We start from the raw sequence: 18738 nt of genomic DNA on the forward strand, positions 1-18738 counted from the left end.
GTACTTTTTCCCTTAGTCCATTTTATGTTGAAAGCTCAGCTCTAGGACACTACTTTTCAGGAAGTCTCTTTTAGATGCCCAATCTGTATTCCTGAGTTAAAAAATGTTTCAATCAACTATGAATCTGTTAACCCGGTTGAGGTGGCTCCTTCATGAGACAACTCTCTTTAAACTTGGAGCCGACGGTGTCTCGTGTAGAGAGAGATCTCAATTTAATTCATTTTTTCGTGAATGTGGGAGAATCGCGTTTGCCGCTTCCGCCATCCCATTGAGTGTGAACATCTTTGCCAAAGATCTTTTTAGACTTGAACCAAAGTAGCAGACCGTCTACTTCCGTGCTCGTACCTAGACCTCCCACGTTCATTGAGACCGAAGAACCAGGAACAGGAATAGCTCAACCTCTCGCTTTATCTAAAAACAAAACTGGGACAGATGTGAATTATTTAGAGCCTAACGAGTTTTATTATAGGTCCAACAACTGCAGATTTCTTCTCAATGATCTTGTACCCAAATATATACGATCTTACTGCATATTTCGCCAGAGTGAGTCAAAGTGGCCAATAAGTTATGAATTCTCGTTCCTTACTAAACTTAGATTCTTTTCTGAAAGCTTCACGTTGTAGCTACCATGGGAAAAACTACTCCTGATCTTACCTAAAATAAAACAAAACAAAATAAAACAACCGAAAAATTTTGCTAAAAACAATTTGTCTTCAAATGTGAAGGCAAAAATATGTCTTTGGCAGGGCTCGAACCTGCGACCTTCCGCGTGTGAGGCGGACGTGATAACCACTACACTACAAAGACCACAACGATATATTATGGGAAACTTTAAGTAATTAATTCTTATTTTCCTTGGTCCTATCGCCCTCAGTTTTCTCTCTTTCGGCTTTGTGATAAATGCAAATAATTACTGACTAAACATCTGCTTGAACTGAAGAGTTGATGAAACCTTTTATTCCTCAGCTGGCAAAGCTCTTATCCTTCTGTTAAGACCCACAACAATTATCTCTTATGACACAAGAGTTCCTATGCCTGACTTATAGAAAGAATACCCGTTGAAAATATATCGCCCCAGACTTCACTGAGGTTACTTTTTTGGTCTCGACCGTCTTCATCCTAAATTCACTCCCTCCTTTCTTTCCTTTCTCAATTCCTTGCTATTTATCTATGGATCAGTTGACCTAAAAATTTTCTCAATGAACAACTGCTCTTTGTTTCACGCACATGTGCAAAAAGTATTGTTCCGAAACGTTAATCCCGGAGTCCATTTGGCGTCCTTTGTCCAGATTCAAATTTTCTTGATTTCCCCCACGCGGCATTTTCCGCGCTTTAATTACTTCCAGCCTTTGTTCCTTGCCCTCGAGGCAGTTTCCAAGCCTATTTCGTCCCATTTTCCTTCCAAACGTCACCCTAGGTGCTTCTTCGATTCTAGAAATGCCAAGGAAGCGTAAGCATTCGAGTGAAGAAGAAGAGGAGGAGGCAGAAGAAGTTGAAAATAATATTCGAGCGAAGCGGCGCGCTGCTGTGGAAGCACGTGATCGAGTAGCGGCTAAGGAAGGCGCGAGCGACGATGAAGACGAAGAAGATGACCTGGATGAGGAGGAGGACGACGACAAAGATGAAGATTACGAAGGGGAAGGAGTAGGAGATGAAGAAGGAGACGAGGAAGGTGATGAAGATGATGAGGAAGAGGAAGAAAATGACGGCGCTGGAGGAGCAGAGGGCGAAGATGACGACGAAGACGATGAAGAAGTCGAAGATGAGGAACAAGAACCGGATACAGTTGAATGCATTCTGGCTGATTTGGAGGAACCAACGTCAGGTATTTTATCTATTTATTCAGCTATTTTTTGTCTTAATTTCCGATAAGGTTGCAAAATTTTTCCACGGCGCTTCGTAAATTGCTATTATCCCTCGTTTCGTGATCAAATCGCGTGTTCAGTCGCGCGCGATGGAACACGACTACAGGATTTTGATTGAAATATTGAGCTCGAGTTTAGCGTGTTTTCGAGATAAATGTTTTCCGCCGGATCATTATTAGGAGAAAAAAGTTTAGACAGATATGTAACCTAAAAAAGAAATTCTCCGTGATTTAGCTTGTGTGTTGTTGAATCCCCTTTTGTCTCCTAATCGTCTTTTGTCAGGTTTACGCGGAGCACGTGGAAAATTTTCTGTAGTTGGGAACGCTCTCATGATTTGGCAGATCTTTTGGTTATTTTGGCTATTCTTTATCGGCACAGCTGATAAACTTGTGTTTTAAACCACTTCCGCTTGGATTCTTGATGTCAAATTTAATTTATAAACAAATAACTAGTCGTTTGATTGTAAGTTGCCAAAGTACAAAGAATTAAGCGTTATTCTATCTCAAAGCTTTATATCTTTGACGGATAAGCGAAAAATAGTTGTTTGCTGTCTTAGTCTTGTAAGTTCATTAATATCATCCTTTACTTATATGCATGTGATTAAGGAAGGCATTAAAGATGAAATACTCTGTTGTGTGGCATCTACCAATAGTCTGTGGCTAGATCGTTGCACTGACGTCATAAGCTTCAATCATATAATTTTAAGTCTTTGACTTAGTCACTTAGAGCAGATAACATCTGTAATACCGTTTGAAGATTTAGCACCTAATGTGTTATTATCCAAATACACAGATCTAAAATTGGGGAAAGCAAAATTTGTGTTTAAGATAAACTTGAGAATACCTTTACCAAGACATTAAGAGATGCTAAAATTAGGATAAACTTTTCCAATGATTTTGAACTCAAAGGAATTAGAGGATGGGTTCTGATCTGTTTGATATTAACTCTGGAGACCTAGCAGTGATCTGAAATACCACCCTGTACACATGAAATATTGTTATGACCTAATAGTTATTATGGTGATATGGTTACTCTGAAATTTCTCTTCTTGACCCTTTGATCTTTTAAGAGAAACTAGTTTCTAATTTCTCCTTCAGTATCATCCCTGAATCACACACTATGGTCAGGAGAATAAGTGAAATGATCACTAACAAAAGAAACCCTTAATTGTTGAGAAAAAAAAATCACCTTGTCAGCTTGCTAGGAATTGTATTATGGAAGATACATGGGTGCATGAAATGATTCTTAACACAAGGTTTTGTATTATACATCAGGCTTAAAAATACTATTTTTGAAATTTTACAGATACCCCAGGTTATGTCTTAAGGAAAAAAGACAGCCCCAAGAAAATGGAACTCTGTTTTATGGGAGAAATGAGGGAAACATTGGTTGATGTCACCGAAGCTTTTCAAGCACATTTTGAGGAGAAGAAACTACCTGTTCTTCAGATTACAAAATTTGACATGATAGGAGATACCAATGATACAACACAGGTAAGTTGCAAGGTCTCATTCATTAACATTGTTCATCCAGGGTACCCAATACTGTTATTTCTTGTCTCATCTGTAAATTGCTAGTAAAGGCAGCCAATCAGGTTGCCTGATTCAATCACATGGCTTTTAAATTGAGTCCTGGGAATAAAGAGGGAAGGCAAGGTTTCCATACCCAGTGTAAAAACGTTTTTAAGTGTGCTCCTTAACTAATAATAAAAAACTGTTGTTAACTTTTGCTTGCAATCAAATTTGTAGCAGTGGGTATATATTATTGCCAAGTGTATCATAAACTTTATTAGTGTTCTGATAAAATGACATTCAAAAGGCATTATAGTTCTTTGAATAGTTTTCTTTGTACTCACTCAGTGGATTGTTGTTCTTTATTCACCAGGTTGATGTTTTGGAGATCAAATATGACAAGGCATATGACATCAGAGAATTAGATGATGACAGTGATGACATACTTTCACAAAATTTTTATTGTGTTGTCAGAGTAGAAGGAATTGAAGGCACTTGGGCTACACAATATTTTCTACCAGAACCTGAGGACTGATTTGAACAGGGTTTAGGCATGATTGGGGGCATAAGCTTTCAGAACTAGCAAATCTGTAAAAATGAAAAAGAAAACATGCTTTTAGACCACAAAAAATTTGATGATCTTGCTGTTTAGGTGATACCTTTGTACTAGTTAAAAGCACAGTATAAAGTGTGTTGTTCAATTTTTTGTTGTGTTATAATGTAACATGGTAAGTTTGTGGAGGTAGCTGTTAATTTTGTCTGTTGCTGTAGGTTTGATGTAAGCTACACTTAAAATTGCAAATTAATTTAGTTAGTATTTGAAATTTGGAAAGGCAGGTTAATGTCCAACTATGTCTGTGAGATTATTGCTTTGAAGCAAGGATCAAAGGTAACATGTATGTTTGTGGTTTTTTGGTAAACTTTGTAGTTTAGATATTTGTAAAAAATAAATGAAAGTTAATAGACACTATATGGACATTTGCTTGATTTTTCTGAAGTATATCTGTAATGCAATTGTTGTTCTTCACCATCTTGGGAAAATAATTTAAACACAATACAAGTTGCCATGTTCCTGATGGACATTTGTAGACTGGTGCCCATGGTGATGCTGCACAGAGGAAGCTTGATAACCCTTTCTCTCCCAAAATTGAAATTGCAAATTCTATGCACTGTGTCCCATAAGAGGCTAATGCTTTCTGTTCTGAGAATATAATCTTAAAGCATAAGGCATTCATGCTTAGCTGACTCAAAAATTTAAGAGTAAAAGCTAACACACATTCCAACCAACTTAAAAGTGGAGAGAGAGCAAAGGATGGAACCTGCATTGGTTTTTACACATATACACATTTATATCTTATAAGGCATTTTGGTGTGTAGTACTGCTGAGTAATTTTACAAAATATAATGTATCTTGATAAGCCTGCAAGGCAAGTCAAAATACATTTTAAAAAAAACACAGTAAAAATATTCAGCAATACAACACATCAAGACATCTGATAAGTTATTTATTGGCCAATTACATTATTTTGCATGCATTTCTTATAAGACAGGAAAACAACGCAAATAGAGAAGTGATTTGTGACAGGTCTCCTGCTGAATTATCGTACAATACAACTAACCATCCAAATTACCACACAATATCATGGGATATTAGTATTAAACAGAATTACCACATCCTAACCCAACCCTTTGCTGAGGTATCTGATAGTTCAGCAGTCCTTAAGTTCTAGCTGCAACCATCACTTGTTCTGCACCGTGCAGTATTCAATGAAGAACAACTGCCATCTCATCTCAAACATTTACATCCTTATTACCCTACATATCAAAATATTTGCACAAAGGAGACATGTTGTGATCAAGGTCTATGTTGTTGTTCTCTGTCTGTTAAAGGTACATATCGTACACCCATTAACTTTTGCCGGACTATATTTCCATCTTTGTCCTTGTCAATCTGTTCAAGCCATTGGTCACCACTGATGGGGCCTACAGGTATAAAAAGCCTGCCTCCAGGCTTCAGTTGTTCCAACAGGGCATCAGGGATGGGGTGAGCTGCAGCACCCACATGAATTGCATCATATGGTGCTTCTGAAACAAACAAATGTATCCAGTTAATCCTTGAATCTTAACACCCTTACATCAGTATACACATTCTACACAATGTTTCTTTACACTTTGTATAGTACTGACAAGAAGAATTTGTTTACAAATTAACAGCTTTTTATGGTGGTTATCATCTCTCTTATTTTCATGATTTATATGCTTAATTCAGAGGCAATAGGGCAAGTCTGTCTTCTAGCTACTGCAGCTGCAAAAATCCCATGAATGAGATATGGGTCAGAATTTTTAGATCATGACCACTCCCACTTTCTCCCCTGACCCACAAACATTTGTCTGTGTTGTTTCACATATCTCCAGCTGTTGTTAAATAATGAGAAGTAGCTCATTTCGAGGCAATGGACAAATTTGGAACTAAATAAATGATTGGATGTTTCTAAAAGTAATCCAAGGAAAATCTGTGTGGACAATTCATTGATTTGAATAAACTCTAGAAGGGGATCACTCTAGAAAACAAGGTTGAAATTTGTCCATTGCTTTATTACTCTTATTGTCAACATTGGCAGGTGCATGAGAATGTTTCATATGCAGAAATATTGTTACATTTAAAGAATCTATCCTCGCAGTTATCAACACTACTGAACTAGTATTTGAAATAAGGCCTGAAAAAATTAAGGCCCATATGGGATTTGAACCCATGACCTCTATGATACCCATGCAGCTCTCTTCCAACTGAGTTGACAAGGTTTATTTGGATCCAACATAATGACCAGCTCCCATATATTTACAGCCATTATTGTTACATTTGTTTCCATAATTTTGGTAACCTACCATCTGCATATCCCCTTCTTCCATCCCCTATCACAAGAACTATCCTCCCACTGGTCATAAGATCAGAATTTTGTTGTTTTATATTTTTTTTAGACATCTCCACAAGTTCAGGAATATGGTCAATACCAATCACTTTTCCACTCATTCCTACCATCTCTGCCATACATGCAGTTAAGTAGCCACTACCTGAAACAAAGAATTTTATTGAATGATATATAAAATATTTTTCAACAGATACAGCCCAAGGACTGAAGGGGGTCTTATTTACAGTGAGCCAGTTAGTATTGCAAGTTCGTTATCATTTACCAAGCCACCACTTGTTAGAAATTTATTTTTGTCTCAGATCTTACCCTACTCTAAAAATTCAACATGGTTGCTGATAGAAAGTTTTTCCAAATAAAAACTGAGTACTTAATTACTGGCATCATTCAAGTTTTTGAGACTCTATGGAAAAAGATTTTAGTAGTTGCTTTTAAACCCCCCCCCCCCACCCCCCAGATTTGCTTCATAATTCAATAGAAATTTTTCCTTAGAAGGGTAGTTTGCTTGTGAAAGATTACTTCATCTTCATTGGAAGCAGCATGTAAAGAAGTAGCTGAGTAAGCATTATGATATGAAGGATAGGGTACAAAGGTGTAGCTAGGAGAAGGGGGTGTAGAATAAACCCTCAACCCACACCAAGGTATGAGACAAAAAAGAAAAAAATTTCCTAACAAAACAATCACTATGGCTCTTCAATTCTAGGAAGACACTTTAATACTTTAATATAACCCCCTTGTTGGAAGATTCTGACTGCATTAGATAAAATTTCTGTATCATACCTGAACCCACATCCAAAGCCTTAGCCCCTTCATACAAATGGTCTTTGAGCATCTCCAAAGCGTGCGCGTGCATATGAGGAGCACTAATTGTCACGCCATATCCGATCGCCTGAGGAGAATCCATATACGGTGAGATACTACAGTAGTTTCCCCGATCTACTTTTCTCATAGCGTCCTCCACTCGTCGAGATTTGATGATTTTGTTCCGCTTAAGCTTAGAAACAAGATCATCGTTGTCATTTCCATGCGAGCGCCACTCCATGCCACTTGCATGAACTGGTTCTTGTGTAAGCTCCGGATCCTGTTGCTCCGCTCGTTCTTCACCTTCTGGGCAGCTTCTTCCTTCGCAGAAACCGGTTTCTATCTGCTGAGCTATTACATAAGCCAAGCCATAATATAGCATAAGTATCACACACCTCAAAGTGCAGTAGCTCATTATTATTCACAACACGAAACAACAGTGAGAGGCTGGGGCTGAGCACTATAAAATATTTCCCAGAAGGCAATAGTGTGTTATGAGAAACATTCACGATCAACAACATGGCTATGAAATTGGTTACAGAGACAGTGAAGGCGAGATTCCCTAGGGTGCCGTATATCTCAACTGAAGAGTTGTGGCAGCTTATGAAAAAAGGCAGTTCAAGTCAGAAGTTAGTCTTGTTGGTTAGTATTTTCCCAAACCTTGCTCCGATTTTGCATGTATTCGCTCGATCGTGTTAAACATACATGTATTAAAAGTTATCTAATTAACAAATAGATTCCAAGTTGCCGCGTGTCTGTTCAGTAATAGATCACAGATGACGTCAAAGCGTGGTAAGAACAAAAAAGTGGCATACGAGGCGCAGCCGATTGTGTCACTGATGTTCTTACCACATTTTGACGTCCTCTGTGATCTATTACTGAACAGAAGCACGGCAACTTGGAATCTATTTGTTTTATATAATAAAGAATTAAAATATACGGAAAAAAAAGTTTTAATGATGACGTCATCTATACGTCTGCCCTCCAATAGATCGTAAGTGAGAACCAATCAGAATGCGTGCATAACTGAGCTTATTATATAATTAACAAATAGATTCCAAGTTGCTGTGTGTCTGTTCAGTACTAGATCACAGATGACGTCAAAGCGTGGTAAGAACAAAAAAGTGGCACACGAGGTGCAACCGAGTGTGTCACTGATGTTCTTACCACATTTTGACGTCCTCTGTGATCTGTTACTGAACAGAAGCATGGCAACTTGGAATCTATTTGTTTTATATAAATGAAAAATTAAAATATACGGGAAAAAAGTTTTAATTATGATGTCATCCATACGTCTGCCCTCCAATAGATCATAAGTGAGAACCAATCAGAATGTGTGCATAAGTGAGCTTATTGTATAATTTTCATTGGACTTATTTCACGTTGGCCTTACGGGTTTGATGACTGGACTCTGGTTGGAGATGTTCAGATTCAGGTCATTGTGTTGTGTTCTGTTACCAAACACTCTGCTTGTTGGGGGGGGGGGGGGGGGTGGGAGGGTAACCTTCATCCAATCCAATACTCTTATCTTAATTCAGTTGCTTCATGTTATGGAGACAGGATTAAGCAATGGCTTGATTGGCCTCTTTGCTGGCATATTGCTTTCTACCAAATTGCGTGGGACGTGTAAACAATATCACTAATTTTCCAACTCCTTCGGCTATGGCCAGTCCTTCTTTCTTCTGCATGAGTCAAGAGGCATCAGCTTAAAAATATACTGATGCTGCCTGAACTACAGAAAGTAACACAGGCTCAAAAAGAGGCTAGGAGACTAAGCCGAGGAGTTGAAGTTCATTACACCCATTAGGCAAATATATGATTGGCTGTTTGTCAGACATCTGTTAACAAGGGGCAACTGGTTGTTATTAAAACTCAAGATTGATTTACTGACTACATTTGTTTTTGCCCCAGGCTTAGTGAAACCAATCTCAAGTTATTAAGTAATGATGAATTTATTTTATTTTGAAGGACGTTCGAGAAGAGAAAGAATTTCAAGTTAGCCATCTTTGCAGTGCCAGGCATGTTGACCCATCAACAAAAGACATGGACAGTCTCATGAAAACTATTTGTGAAACAGGTAAGCAAGGGAGAGGCCTATGACCATTAATCAGGGGAAGAAAAACTAATATTAAATCAGCTCATGAGTTAGGAAACCCATTTTGGTGGAGATTATTCTGGGACTATTGTTTTTCCTGCCTCCCTACTCCTCTAGTACATCAGAGGATTACTTCCCAACACTTCATCAGGCTCTCCTGACAATTTAATAGTAGGCATGTATACTCTTGGCTGGAGAAGTGCACCTTGAGAGCCAAGTGTCTTGCTCAAAGTTACAATACAGGTTCTTATGCAGAGCTTGAAAGCTGAGCTTTAGATCTGGAGTTCATCACAACAGCCACCAAGCCACTGGGTCCCCTGCACAACCTGATGGTTAAGACACAGGATCTAAAAGTCTAGTTTTTCATCAAGGTGAGGTCAGTTTTTATGGGGGGCTCTTCTTACATTGGTGTTCTCTACCTTGGAGGGTGCTAGAGTACCCTGATAGGGTGCCATTTGCTACTCATTGCTGACTTTTGTAGCATCAAGAGACAAGGAGACCATGCTGTATTTGGATGCTATTTCAGTATTGTTTACTGCAAACTCCTGGGTAGCAAAGAGCACTGTAAGGGTTAAGTTTTAGAACACAATGACCCACCAAGGGCCTGCTGTGGTTTGTGGACTGTGAGGTCTAGCATAAACGACAGTTTATTATTGAAGTGTGAGTTGTCAATTATGATTACATACAATACTAACATTACTTAAAAAACTCATTACTTACAGTACTTACTCTACTAACAATTACTGACATAACTTGAAAAACTTGCTTTACAGCCTACAGAAACTTGCTCAACTAATAATGTTTACACTGCTAACAATACTAATTCAAACACTAATAATTACATGGAATACTGGCATTGCAATTGTCATGTTAATAGCTTTTTTTTACAATATTTTTAGTACTACATTACTTGCCATACCAATAATAGCAATATGTTTTTAATCAATACATACATAAAAGATTAATAAATAGATAGATAGATAAACAAACAGATTAATAAATGAATAAATATATAACTAGATGATTGAATAAGTACAGAGTATGTTTATGCAGCAGTAGTAATCAGCATTGATTTCTTGGAGGCAGAGCAGTACACCAAAACTTACAAAAGAAGCATGTGTCTGGGGAGAAGGGACAGTGCTACAGAGAGAGAGAGAAAAATAATTCGATATGAAATTGTCGAGTTGTGTTTGGAAATTAAATATCTAAAAAGTTCCAGTATTTTGTTTTTGCCAATATCTTACATTTACAGAGAAAAATGGAGCTGGAGCCACTTTAAGAGAGGTGAGCAAAAACCAGAAACGAGCACTAACACCATCTGATACACTAAATATTTTTTCACTATAGGGAAATCATCTGAAGACAGTGTTCAGGTTGTGTGCTACTGTTCTGTGGGTTACAGGTCAAGCGCTCTTGCTCAGGAGTTGTTGTCTGAAATGAGAAAGCCTGCTTATGAAGAAATAAAATCGAAGATTAGGATTTATAATTTGGAAGGTTCAATCTTTAAATGGGCCAATGAGGGTAAAGACCTTGAAGACAACAGAGGAAGGAAGACTACAGTCGCACACCCTTACAGTAGTCTGTGGGGAAAGTTACTGAATGCAGAGCTGCAGTGCTCAGAACCCTCTGAATCTGATGAAAATCAAGAGAAAGATCAGAATAATTCATCACCAAAACCAAGTAAAATGTGAATGGTTGAGAAAAGATTGGTAACAGGCAGGAAGCTCAAGATTAGTTGTTGCCAGAGCAGAACAAACATTTAGAGTCATATTACTGTCTTCAAAAAGTAGCATACAAGGCTACATTATTAATCCTTTCACTCCTCAGAGTGACCAAACAGAAATATTCGCACGTTTTCAAATAAAAAGGTGATAAGAAGCAAAGAAACAAAATTTGAGATACACACAATCTGATTGTCCATTTACTATGACATCGGAAACTAACTGATTGATTTAAAAGTATCGGTGCTAAATAAAACGACGTTTGATAGGATATAGTGGAGTTTCATTGACTTTTTCCATAGGCGGCTACCAAAAGTGTAATATACGGCTGAGCACGAAAAAGGGGCCGTAAGGCAAAACCCTAACAAGAGAGGCTAGTTACAAGCCAAACAAACGGCGGTAAGAGGTCTTATGGGCAGCGGTAGACCGCCGGTGAGCGCTTTTATTGAAACCTCTGACATAGTTAACTAATCATCTGGTCGAATTAGAAGAACAAATTATTTAAAAAGCAAGGAACGAATTGTTGTCTCCACTCTTTTAGGGGTATTAAATACACAACACATTGTTAATGAAACAGCGAGACACGATATGAAACATTGATCTGTTAGACGTGGCAGGAAATACTGAATAGTCAGACCCAAATGTTTGTAATAATCTGCTGAATTCGGTAGAGGGTTTTTGACAAATGAAAATGGTACTTACTCAAACCTACTCCATAGATTCTCCTTGCAGGTAAAGCTGTCCTTTCCAGTATCTGACGATAAATGTCTGAAATTAGTCAATGGTCTTCGGAACCCCCTTAAATATAATACAGAAGCGTCAAAAGTTAAACTGGAAACGTCATGTTGGCGAGTCATCTTTGTTCAGTAAAACTGTACTTTCAAATGTCAGACGGAGGTGTACTCGTTAGTATCGTAATCAGACCCGAAGCTGAAGTGATGGTCGCAAAGGTAACCGTGGTACTTGGAGTACCAATGGTGGCGAAGATAGAGTAAGGGCAAGGGAAGGAAAAGCATCAAACCCTCGGTCCAATCATCAGCTGAGGTCTATCTCGGTCTGGATTCTATCTACATCGTTCAACTTTTTGAAACCAAGAGATAATGAAACTCTTACTTCAACTTTACAGAGTAAGCCATTTCATACGGTAAATGGTTTGAACCAGGGGTAACATGTGATAGTGTACTCTGATCGTCCGGGTGAGTGTAGTCCTGAAAAGGACTGTTTTCGGTAGTGGCGACTGACGTTTCAACAACTTGAGCAGAAGTAATTATCAGAGTAAAGTGACAAGCTGACTCTGACACTCAGGTTGTCGAAATGTCAGTCACCATTACCGAAAACGGTGCTTTTCAGGACTACACTCACCCGGACGATCAGAGTACACTATCACAAGCTATTTCATATGACATTTCTTCCCCACACCTGATTGATTGATATCTTACTTATTTCAGATTATGAGTGAAAGGAGTATAGGGTTGCTTGAGGCTGAGATGATTATCAATCCGAAAGGGTACAATGTAAAGATTTATTTAACAATATATATATATATATATATACATCAGGGTTCTCAGTAGAATTTTGTACAGCCGTTGCTTTGGCAGTTACAGGCGTAACCCTAATATACACGCCCTTCGGGTGTGTAACTTGGGCCCGTAGGGCCCAAGCTGCTAGGGGGGTCCGGGGGCATGCTCCCCCGGGAAATTTTTTATTTAAGATGCTCAGAAATGCTTTTTCCTTCATTTTGGGGGCATATTTTCTCATTTTCTCCAAACAAGTTTAAGTACATTTTGTAATCTGTTCAGTGGCTTCGAACTACGGAAAGTTGAAATTATCTCTTATCAAACTGAAAACTACACTGCAATATTCAATGAAATATTAACCTGCAATAACAATGCTTTGCTTTCTGAGTTAATGGCATTCATTTTATACAAAAATAATTATGAGGTAACCAGTCCTCTCCAAATGGGGGCACCCACTTACAAAAACTAATTCTCAAGGCCACACTGACCCAGTAACTGCTATATATCTAAATGAGAAAGAGTATAAGATAGCGCAAATATTTGTTAATGAATGAATCTGAACAACAACTTTGATCTAACTCTTCTCCACAACGGCAGTGATTTACTGTGTTCTTCACTTTCTTTGTTACTATTTACTGTGATTTGTTTACTGTTTTAACTGTCATCGTCACTCTCATCTGTCCCATCCTCTTGCTCACTCTCGCATCCAGTATGACAGAACTGCAGAAGCATATTCTTCAACAGTAGCGTGCTGTGATCAGCATGAATCATTTCGACCTCCAGTTTATCTTCAAGTTGCTGTATCCTTACTTCTAGTTCAGTTCTACTAGATCGATTCTGATCTACACTTGAAGCACCAGCTTCTGTTTCACTTTCTTGCACGTCTTGTCTGCTAGGTAGCTTCCTTCTCTCTTTCGCTGCTACAAACCTTGTTGAAGCTTCCTGTATGATGGCAGAAGCTTCATCTGAGCCAGGAAGTGGTGCATTGATCGATAAGTGTAACAAGCTGTCGAGCATCTTGTCTGCGAGCCTGTTTCTTAGCCTTGTTTTAATACGTTTGATTGCACTGCCTCCTCTCTCGGGCCAGGCATTGGTGACAGGTATGCTCTGTGCCAATTCTGCTAGCGAGACAAGGTTTGGAAACATGAAGCTGTAGGACTTTGAACTTGTCAGCTTTGAAAGAAGCCATTCAGTTGGCGTGGTTTTGAGCATTGTGCTGACAGTTGAATACTCCTGCTTTATCTCTAGAGCCATGAACTTGAAGTGATCCCATTCTGATTTTAACCTTTCAGTATCCAATGTAGAGCTGAAGTGGTCTGCCAGTTTGGCCAGCTTTTCCTCACCATATCTTTTGAACTCTGGTGAATTCCTTTCAGGGATGGCCTCTGGATTAAATATCGAGAAAGCAGCTATGAGTGGGATGTTGGGGAAACGACTAGAGATGTTCTTCTTTAGGTTCTCTACATAGGAAACGCAGAGACGACTCAGGAACTGCGTAGTTGCATCATTAGGTGATAGCTCGATCATTCCAAACTTGCCATTCTCCTCCATATCCTGGCTTAACTGGGCAAGGATTTCATCTTTCTCACTCACAACTTTATCCAACTTTGCTATACAGGCAGAAATTGCTGAAGGAATTGCATCAAAACTAAGTTCCCCAAATTGAAAAGCTTTGCTGAGGATCGCCAGGGGAGGCAAAACAGCATCCATGATGTAAATTGCACCAATAAACTTGTGATTCCGAGTCTGGGTTAACAAACCACATGCTGTTGCATCTGATTCTTTAAAGAAATCAAACACAGTAATATGCGCCACAAACTCTTGCTTCATAGATTCCACTGAAGCCTTGTGTGAAAGCCATCTGGTTGCTGCTGCTTTCTTGGCTTTCTTTACTCTCTTCTTGGCCTGCGCCATTTGCTCAGTAGGAAGGAGCTTAAGAAGTTCCATTTGTACCATCACTAACTTGGCCGTTTTCTTAGGAGAGTAGTCATAAAATTTCCACACTTGATTCAGCAATCTTTCCACGGTCAGCAAGTACGTCAGTTCTTTGCACGTGTCGACACACACCAATGCCAACCGGTGACACACACAGTGAATGTTAACAAGGTCAGGGACTTTCTTTCGGATGTGTGCGACCATTCCATTATGTGCCCCAAGCATTACATTGGCCCCATCAGAAACACAAGACTTCATCTTCGAAATGTCAAGAGAACATTTTTCCAGGATACCTTCAAGGGATTCTGCAAGTGCTTTACCTGTAGCTTCAGACAGATGTTCTGTGTGCAAAAACTCAGTCCTGCTTTTCCCCTCATGGACGTACTTAACAAAAGTGACAAACTGTTGAAGAACAGAAACGTCTGTCACTTCATCAACAAGACAGCCAAAAAATTTGGACTTATTCACTCTTTCAGTTACTCTGTCCTTCACAACTTGCCCTAGAATGAGAAACATTTCTTGCAGTGTACCTTCCCCAGTATATGTAAAATGTTTGAGGTTTTGTAAACCTGCCCGTTCCATCAAGTTTAAAAGGGACAAAAGTTTTGTGTTAGAAATCTCTTCTTTTGCCAACCAGTAGATGGACATAAAGACTTTGTTCAATACTTCATTTTCACATTGCTTCCTTGATTCATGCTCTTTCTGGAAAGGGGAAATTTGCTTGAGATGCTCCTTTTCAATTGCAGAACGGTGCATGTCACTATTGAAGTGCAGCTGAATGGCTTGAGTTATCATTCTAACACATGGTTTGGTGTTCCACGTGTAGTCCTTGTTTCTTTTCGTACATGTATCATGGAGTCTGCACAGCAAACAAAACATCCCAACATTTTCTTGGAAGGCCAGCCACCAAACTCCAGTAGAAGGCTCATAGACATCATGGTTTTCAGATCTTTGGAACAACCATCCATGCTGAAATTTGTGAATTCGACTCCCCGAGGCCGTAGAAGCTTTGTTAAACTTAAACGCACCACCTGAAGGATCTGAAAGAGAATGGCAGTCCTTCTCTTTGCATGTATAATACGTGTGTATTTGCCCCTTCTGCTTATCCAACCTGGACAGTGATGATAGGATTTCTTCTTGAGGGATTTCCGATGGACAGTTGTTGCGGGGGACGTTTTGACAAGGGGTTTGAAGCTGATGATTTGTCATTGACCTCTATATTTTTAGAAACATCATTTGTGCCAACAGCTAATGCTTCAGTTTGCCTAGAGGTCCTGTAAAAATTATTTTACAAATAGTTTTAAAAAGCTGTAAGAAAATACTTTTTAAACTATATTAGTGTTAGTCTCTGTCTTGTTTTGAACTTTCACTATATCCTCAATTAACTTTTTGTTGTATAAAAATAAAATTGCCATTGTGCGAACAGTTAGTGCCACAAATTCTGGAATACTAATTAAATTTACAGAATTTACTCTTCCTGTGTACAGTGTTAATTTTGTTGAACAGACCAACTAAATTTGTCGTTACAGGCAGTGTTTATTTTTTCTAATCCCCGACGTTTTACTTGCAAAATTTAACTTGCTGCTTCTTGAGAAAGGTCACCAAACATGAGTTAACAATGCTTACTTCAAACCGGTAAACCGGAACGACCTTTACACCGGTTTACAGCGTGACAGGACACCGACGATACCCTCCTCAAATAATTTCACTATTAAAGCGAGGTCTCGAAAGTAAATAGATGAAACTGGTCTCTTTTAAATCTCTTTTGAACATACTATGACACTTACTTTGCGAAAAAGTTCAGTATCCCCGGCTGGTCGGCCTTTCGCTTTGCAGCGGCCATGTCACCTGGAAAGACGACATCTGCGAGAGGCCTGGGTTCAAATTTACAAATTCAATATGGCGGCCATATTCAACGTTGCGGAGACGTGAAGCGATTGTTCGGTCATTCTATGGTCTGCAAAAAGGCTATTCACTTTGACAACTAAAACCGAAGAAAGGTACATTGCGAAAGCAGCTAACAGTCAATAGTTTACCCAGCAATTTACTCAAAAAGCCGTTCTTTTATTTGCATTTGATAGACGAATTGATCTACTGGTTGAAGCACTTTGACAACCGTAACACTTACCTGTGACACCCGTGACAGGTGTTACGGGTTACGGGTTCAACTGAGAACCCTGTACATACATATATATATATACATACATACACAAGGTCACACAAGGTATCTCAAAATAATTTTCCATGAATGATCACGTCTCATATCAGTGAGGGTTTATCGCTGAATCTTGTTTAGTTTTAACCAGCATACTTTAGAGTTTCTTGTTAAAAATGGACGGCGTCTCGTGAATCAATTCCTCTCCAAATCTCTTTCTCAAAACCCTTGCCTTTCTTCGTTCCACTAGTACTTCATTACTTTCCTTAACGATTCCGACTCGACGTCTCGTTACCCACGGCATTCTGTCTTCGTACTGCTGCGATCTATCCCGCGCCGCGCGACTTGAATGAGTTTCGATCCTCTTGGCTGTCACATCTTCGTGATTTTTCGGCTGATCTGTATGGTTCTCTTCTTTGGTTTTCTGCCTCATGTTTCCACCTTCAAGATCAACCTGTACATCTTCAAGACTCAAATCATGATCTGATTGCGAGTTCCTGATTTCCGAAACGCCAGTTTCTTTAATCGTTGAATCTTTACTTGTGACTGGAGTAAACTTTGCCATGGTTGCTTTTCGGAAATCCTAAAAAAATTCAATTTTGGCTTTCTGTTTAGCCTTAGTCAAATTTTGAACCTTATCGTTAACGTGAGGTAGATGTAATGTTTACCAAAAACAACTTGTTCCCTGCTTATAAAGAGAAATGATACAAGATGATTGACTGCGGCCGACCCAATCCACGCTGATTACAGAAGTCCCTGGAGTTAAGATGCCCCTCCCTAAAGTTTCTGTCGGCACTCACAAAGAGGTCAATGTCGTAACCAATATCACGAAAATAACTTTTCGAAAACAAAAAACTTTTTTCTTGAGTAAGGAAAGGTAAAAAAAGACAGGACAGCATGGGACATGATCTAAAATTCTTGGTTACATAACCGTTTGAACGACTCTCTGAAAAATGGCTCCATCTCACGTCGTTCCTTTTCGTCTGCAGTAAGAGCATCTGCACGTAGGTGAAGAAAGAAGATAAAGGCGTGGTCAGAAAGGTGTTTCTGCCATCCAATTTGGCTCTGAAGTGAAAATTGTTGTTTTTTTGCTAATCTCCAAATATGGAAAACCAAAAATTGCTTTTTTTAGCAAAAATATTTACCAAATAGGTAACACTAATTGAAGGTCTCCGGCAGGAAGTTATATTTCGTTATGAGAAATTGATGACGAAGCTGGGTTTACGGGCAGAATTTGTCACAAACTTGACAAAGAATTACCAAAGGCGAAAAGATCAGAAGGACCTCAACATGTCCCGGATCACAGGTACCCCAGGCACTGACGACGAGACGGTTGCGCATACGTGTGGAATTATTACGCAATTTTAACAGCTTTGAATGTTGAGACTCCTGCGAGAATCTCGAAATAGATTATTGAAGTCTCTCATTACGTGACGTGAGGGCGTACGTGTGAAATTATTTCGCAATTTTAACAGCTTTGAATGTAGAGACTTCTGCGAGGATCTCCAAATAGATCATTGAAGTCTCTCATGATGTGACGTAAGGGCTTCAGATACTTTTCGTAGTTTAGGTAGTTTGCCTATTCTTACTTTGAGTTATCAGTGACTAATTATAATTTAAAACTTTGTTCATATTACATGTCTTGATTACTCTGAGTTTGCTATTTCGAGATTCAGTAAATTGCTAACTTCGTTACTGCTTGCTCAAGACTTGGTTTTCTAAACAGCACTCATAACAAACCCGTACAAACTGACATAAGCGCTTTAGAGATGCGACGTTCCCTATCAGTTGCAAACATAGCGACCCTCGACACCAAAGGAAATCAGATCAAATCTTGATCGTTACTTTCCGGGAAAAATAACTTTAGGATAGTCCATGTGAATAATGTGCTCATTTTCCGAAATAGACAGAAATTCGCGTGAACAGACGGTAGAAAGGGTTTTAGAAGTTTATCTCGGCCAAACGTCTCTTTCATCGAATTTTTTATTTCAGTCTGAGAAAAAGTTAGTTCTTATCAGAACATTCCCATCGGTTTATGAGGAAAATTTTCTGGAATTTACAGGTATATATACTTTTTTCCTGATCGTGAAAGTGTCAATTTACTCTCCTTTCGACGAGATTGAAGAATTTCTCGTGGGCGTTGATCCTCAATGGAAAAAAATATACCATGGTGAACCCACATGTAGTGATATAATAGGCTGAATTTTACAC

The 18738-nt window shown here is 38.9% G+C and overlaps 4 protein-coding genes and 1 non-coding gene across 5 annotated transcripts; 2 read left to right on the top strand and 3 right to left on the bottom strand.

The window, feature by feature from the left end:
• Positions 1–734: 734 nt before the first annotated feature.
• Trnav-cac (transfer RNA valine (anticodon CAC)) lies at positions 735–807 on the bottom strand. The gene has a single exon. It is a non-coding gene; the product is annotated as a tRNA-Val (tRNA).
• A 612-nt stretch (positions 808–1419) lies between these two features.
• On the top strand, positions 1420–4346 carry LOC113676705 (uncharacterized). Its single transcript, XM_027193391.2, has 3 exons — positions 1420–1825; positions 3171–3358; positions 3750–4346. Exons 1-3 carry the CDS (start codon positions 1438–1440, stop codon positions 3909–3911), a joined length of 738 nt encoding a protein of 245 aa, XP_027049192.2. The 5' UTR covers positions 1420–1437; the 3' UTR covers positions 3912–4346.
• Positions 3820–7541, bottom strand: LOC113676704 (protein-L-isoaspartate(D-aspartate) O-methyltransferase). Its single transcript, XM_027193389.2, has 3 exons — positions 7084–7541; positions 6263–6448; positions 3820–5461 (listed from the first exon to the last, which is right to left on the bottom strand). Exons 1-3 carry the CDS (start codon positions 7517–7519, stop codon positions 5232–5234), a joined length of 852 nt encoding a protein of 283 aa, XP_027049190.2. The 5' UTR covers positions 7520–7541; the 3' UTR covers positions 3820–5231.
• Positions 7542–7593: 52 nt separating this feature from the next.
• On the top strand, positions 7594–11191 carry LOC113676726 (uncharacterized). The gene is made up of 3 exons (XM_027193422.2): positions 7594–7746; positions 9073–9181; positions 10547–11191. Exons 1-3 carry the CDS (start codon positions 7624–7626, stop codon positions 10888–10890), a joined length of 576 nt encoding a protein of 191 aa, XP_027049223.2. The 5' UTR covers positions 7594–7623; the 3' UTR covers positions 10891–11191.
• A 1287-nt stretch (positions 11192–12478) lies between these two features.
• On the bottom strand, positions 12479–16552 carry LOC149036025 (zinc finger protein 862-like). The gene is made up of 2 exons (XM_089189178.1): positions 16160–16552; positions 12479–15646 (listed from the first exon to the last, which is right to left on the bottom strand). The coding sequence occupies exon 2, from the start codon at positions 15579–15581 to the stop codon at positions 13092–13094; it is 2490 nt and encodes an 829-aa protein (XP_089045304.1). The 5' UTR covers positions 15582–15646; positions 16160–16552; the 3' UTR covers positions 12479–13091.
• Between the last annotated feature and the right edge of the window lie 2186 nt (positions 16553–18738).

The sequence above is a fragment of the Pocillopora damicornis genome, chromosome 12 (genome assembly GCF_964200805.1).
Source record: "Pocillopora damicornis chromosome 12, jaPocDami1.2, whole genome shotgun sequence".
Taxonomy (NCBI): Eukaryota; Metazoa; Cnidaria; class Anthozoa; order Scleractinia; family Pocilloporidae; genus Pocillopora; species Pocillopora damicornis.

Excerpts from the sequence above, each read along its gene's own strand:
- LOC113676705 (XM_027193391.2), top strand. The coding sequence starts at position 1,438 with ATGCCAAGGAAGCGTAAGCATTCGAGTGAAGAAGAAGAGGAGGAGGCA. Across the intron at positions 1,826-3,170 it reads TTTGGAGGAACCAACGTCAG|ATACCCCAGGTTATGTCTTA; the intron begins GTATTTTATCTA and ends GAAATTTTACAG. Across the intron at positions 3,359-3,749 it reads ATACCAATGATACAACACAG|GTTGATGTTTTGGAGATCAA; the intron begins GTAAGTTGCAAG and ends TTTATTCACCAG.
- LOC113676704 (XM_027193389.2), bottom strand. The coding sequence starts at position 7,519 with ATGAGCTACTGCACTTTGAGGTGTGTGATACTTATGCTATATTATGGC. Across the intron at positions 6,449-7,083 it reads GGCTTTGGATGTGGGTTCAG|GTAGTGGCTACTTAACTGCA; the intron begins GTATGATACAGA and ends TCTTTGTTTCAG. Across the intron at positions 5,462-6,262 it reads AAGAAGGGGATATGCAGATG|AAGCACCATATGATGCAATT; the intron begins GTAGGTTACCAA and ends TGTTTGTTTCAG.
- LOC113676726 (XM_027193422.2), top strand. The coding sequence starts at position 7,624 with ATGGCTATGAAATTGGTTACAGAGACAGTGAAGGCGAGATTCCCTAGG. Across the intron at positions 7,747-9,072 it reads GTCAGAAGTTAGTCTTGTTG|GACGTTCGAGAAGAGAAAGA; the intron begins GTTAGTATTTTC and ends TTTATTTTGAAG. Across the intron at positions 9,182-10,546 it reads GAAAACTATTTGTGAAACAG|GGAAATCATCTGAAGACAGT; the intron begins GTAAGCAAGGGA and ends TTTTCACTATAG.
- LOC149036025 (XM_089189178.1), bottom strand. The coding sequence starts at position 15,581 with ATGACAAATCATCAGCTTCAAACCCCTTGTCAAAACGTCCCCCGCAAC.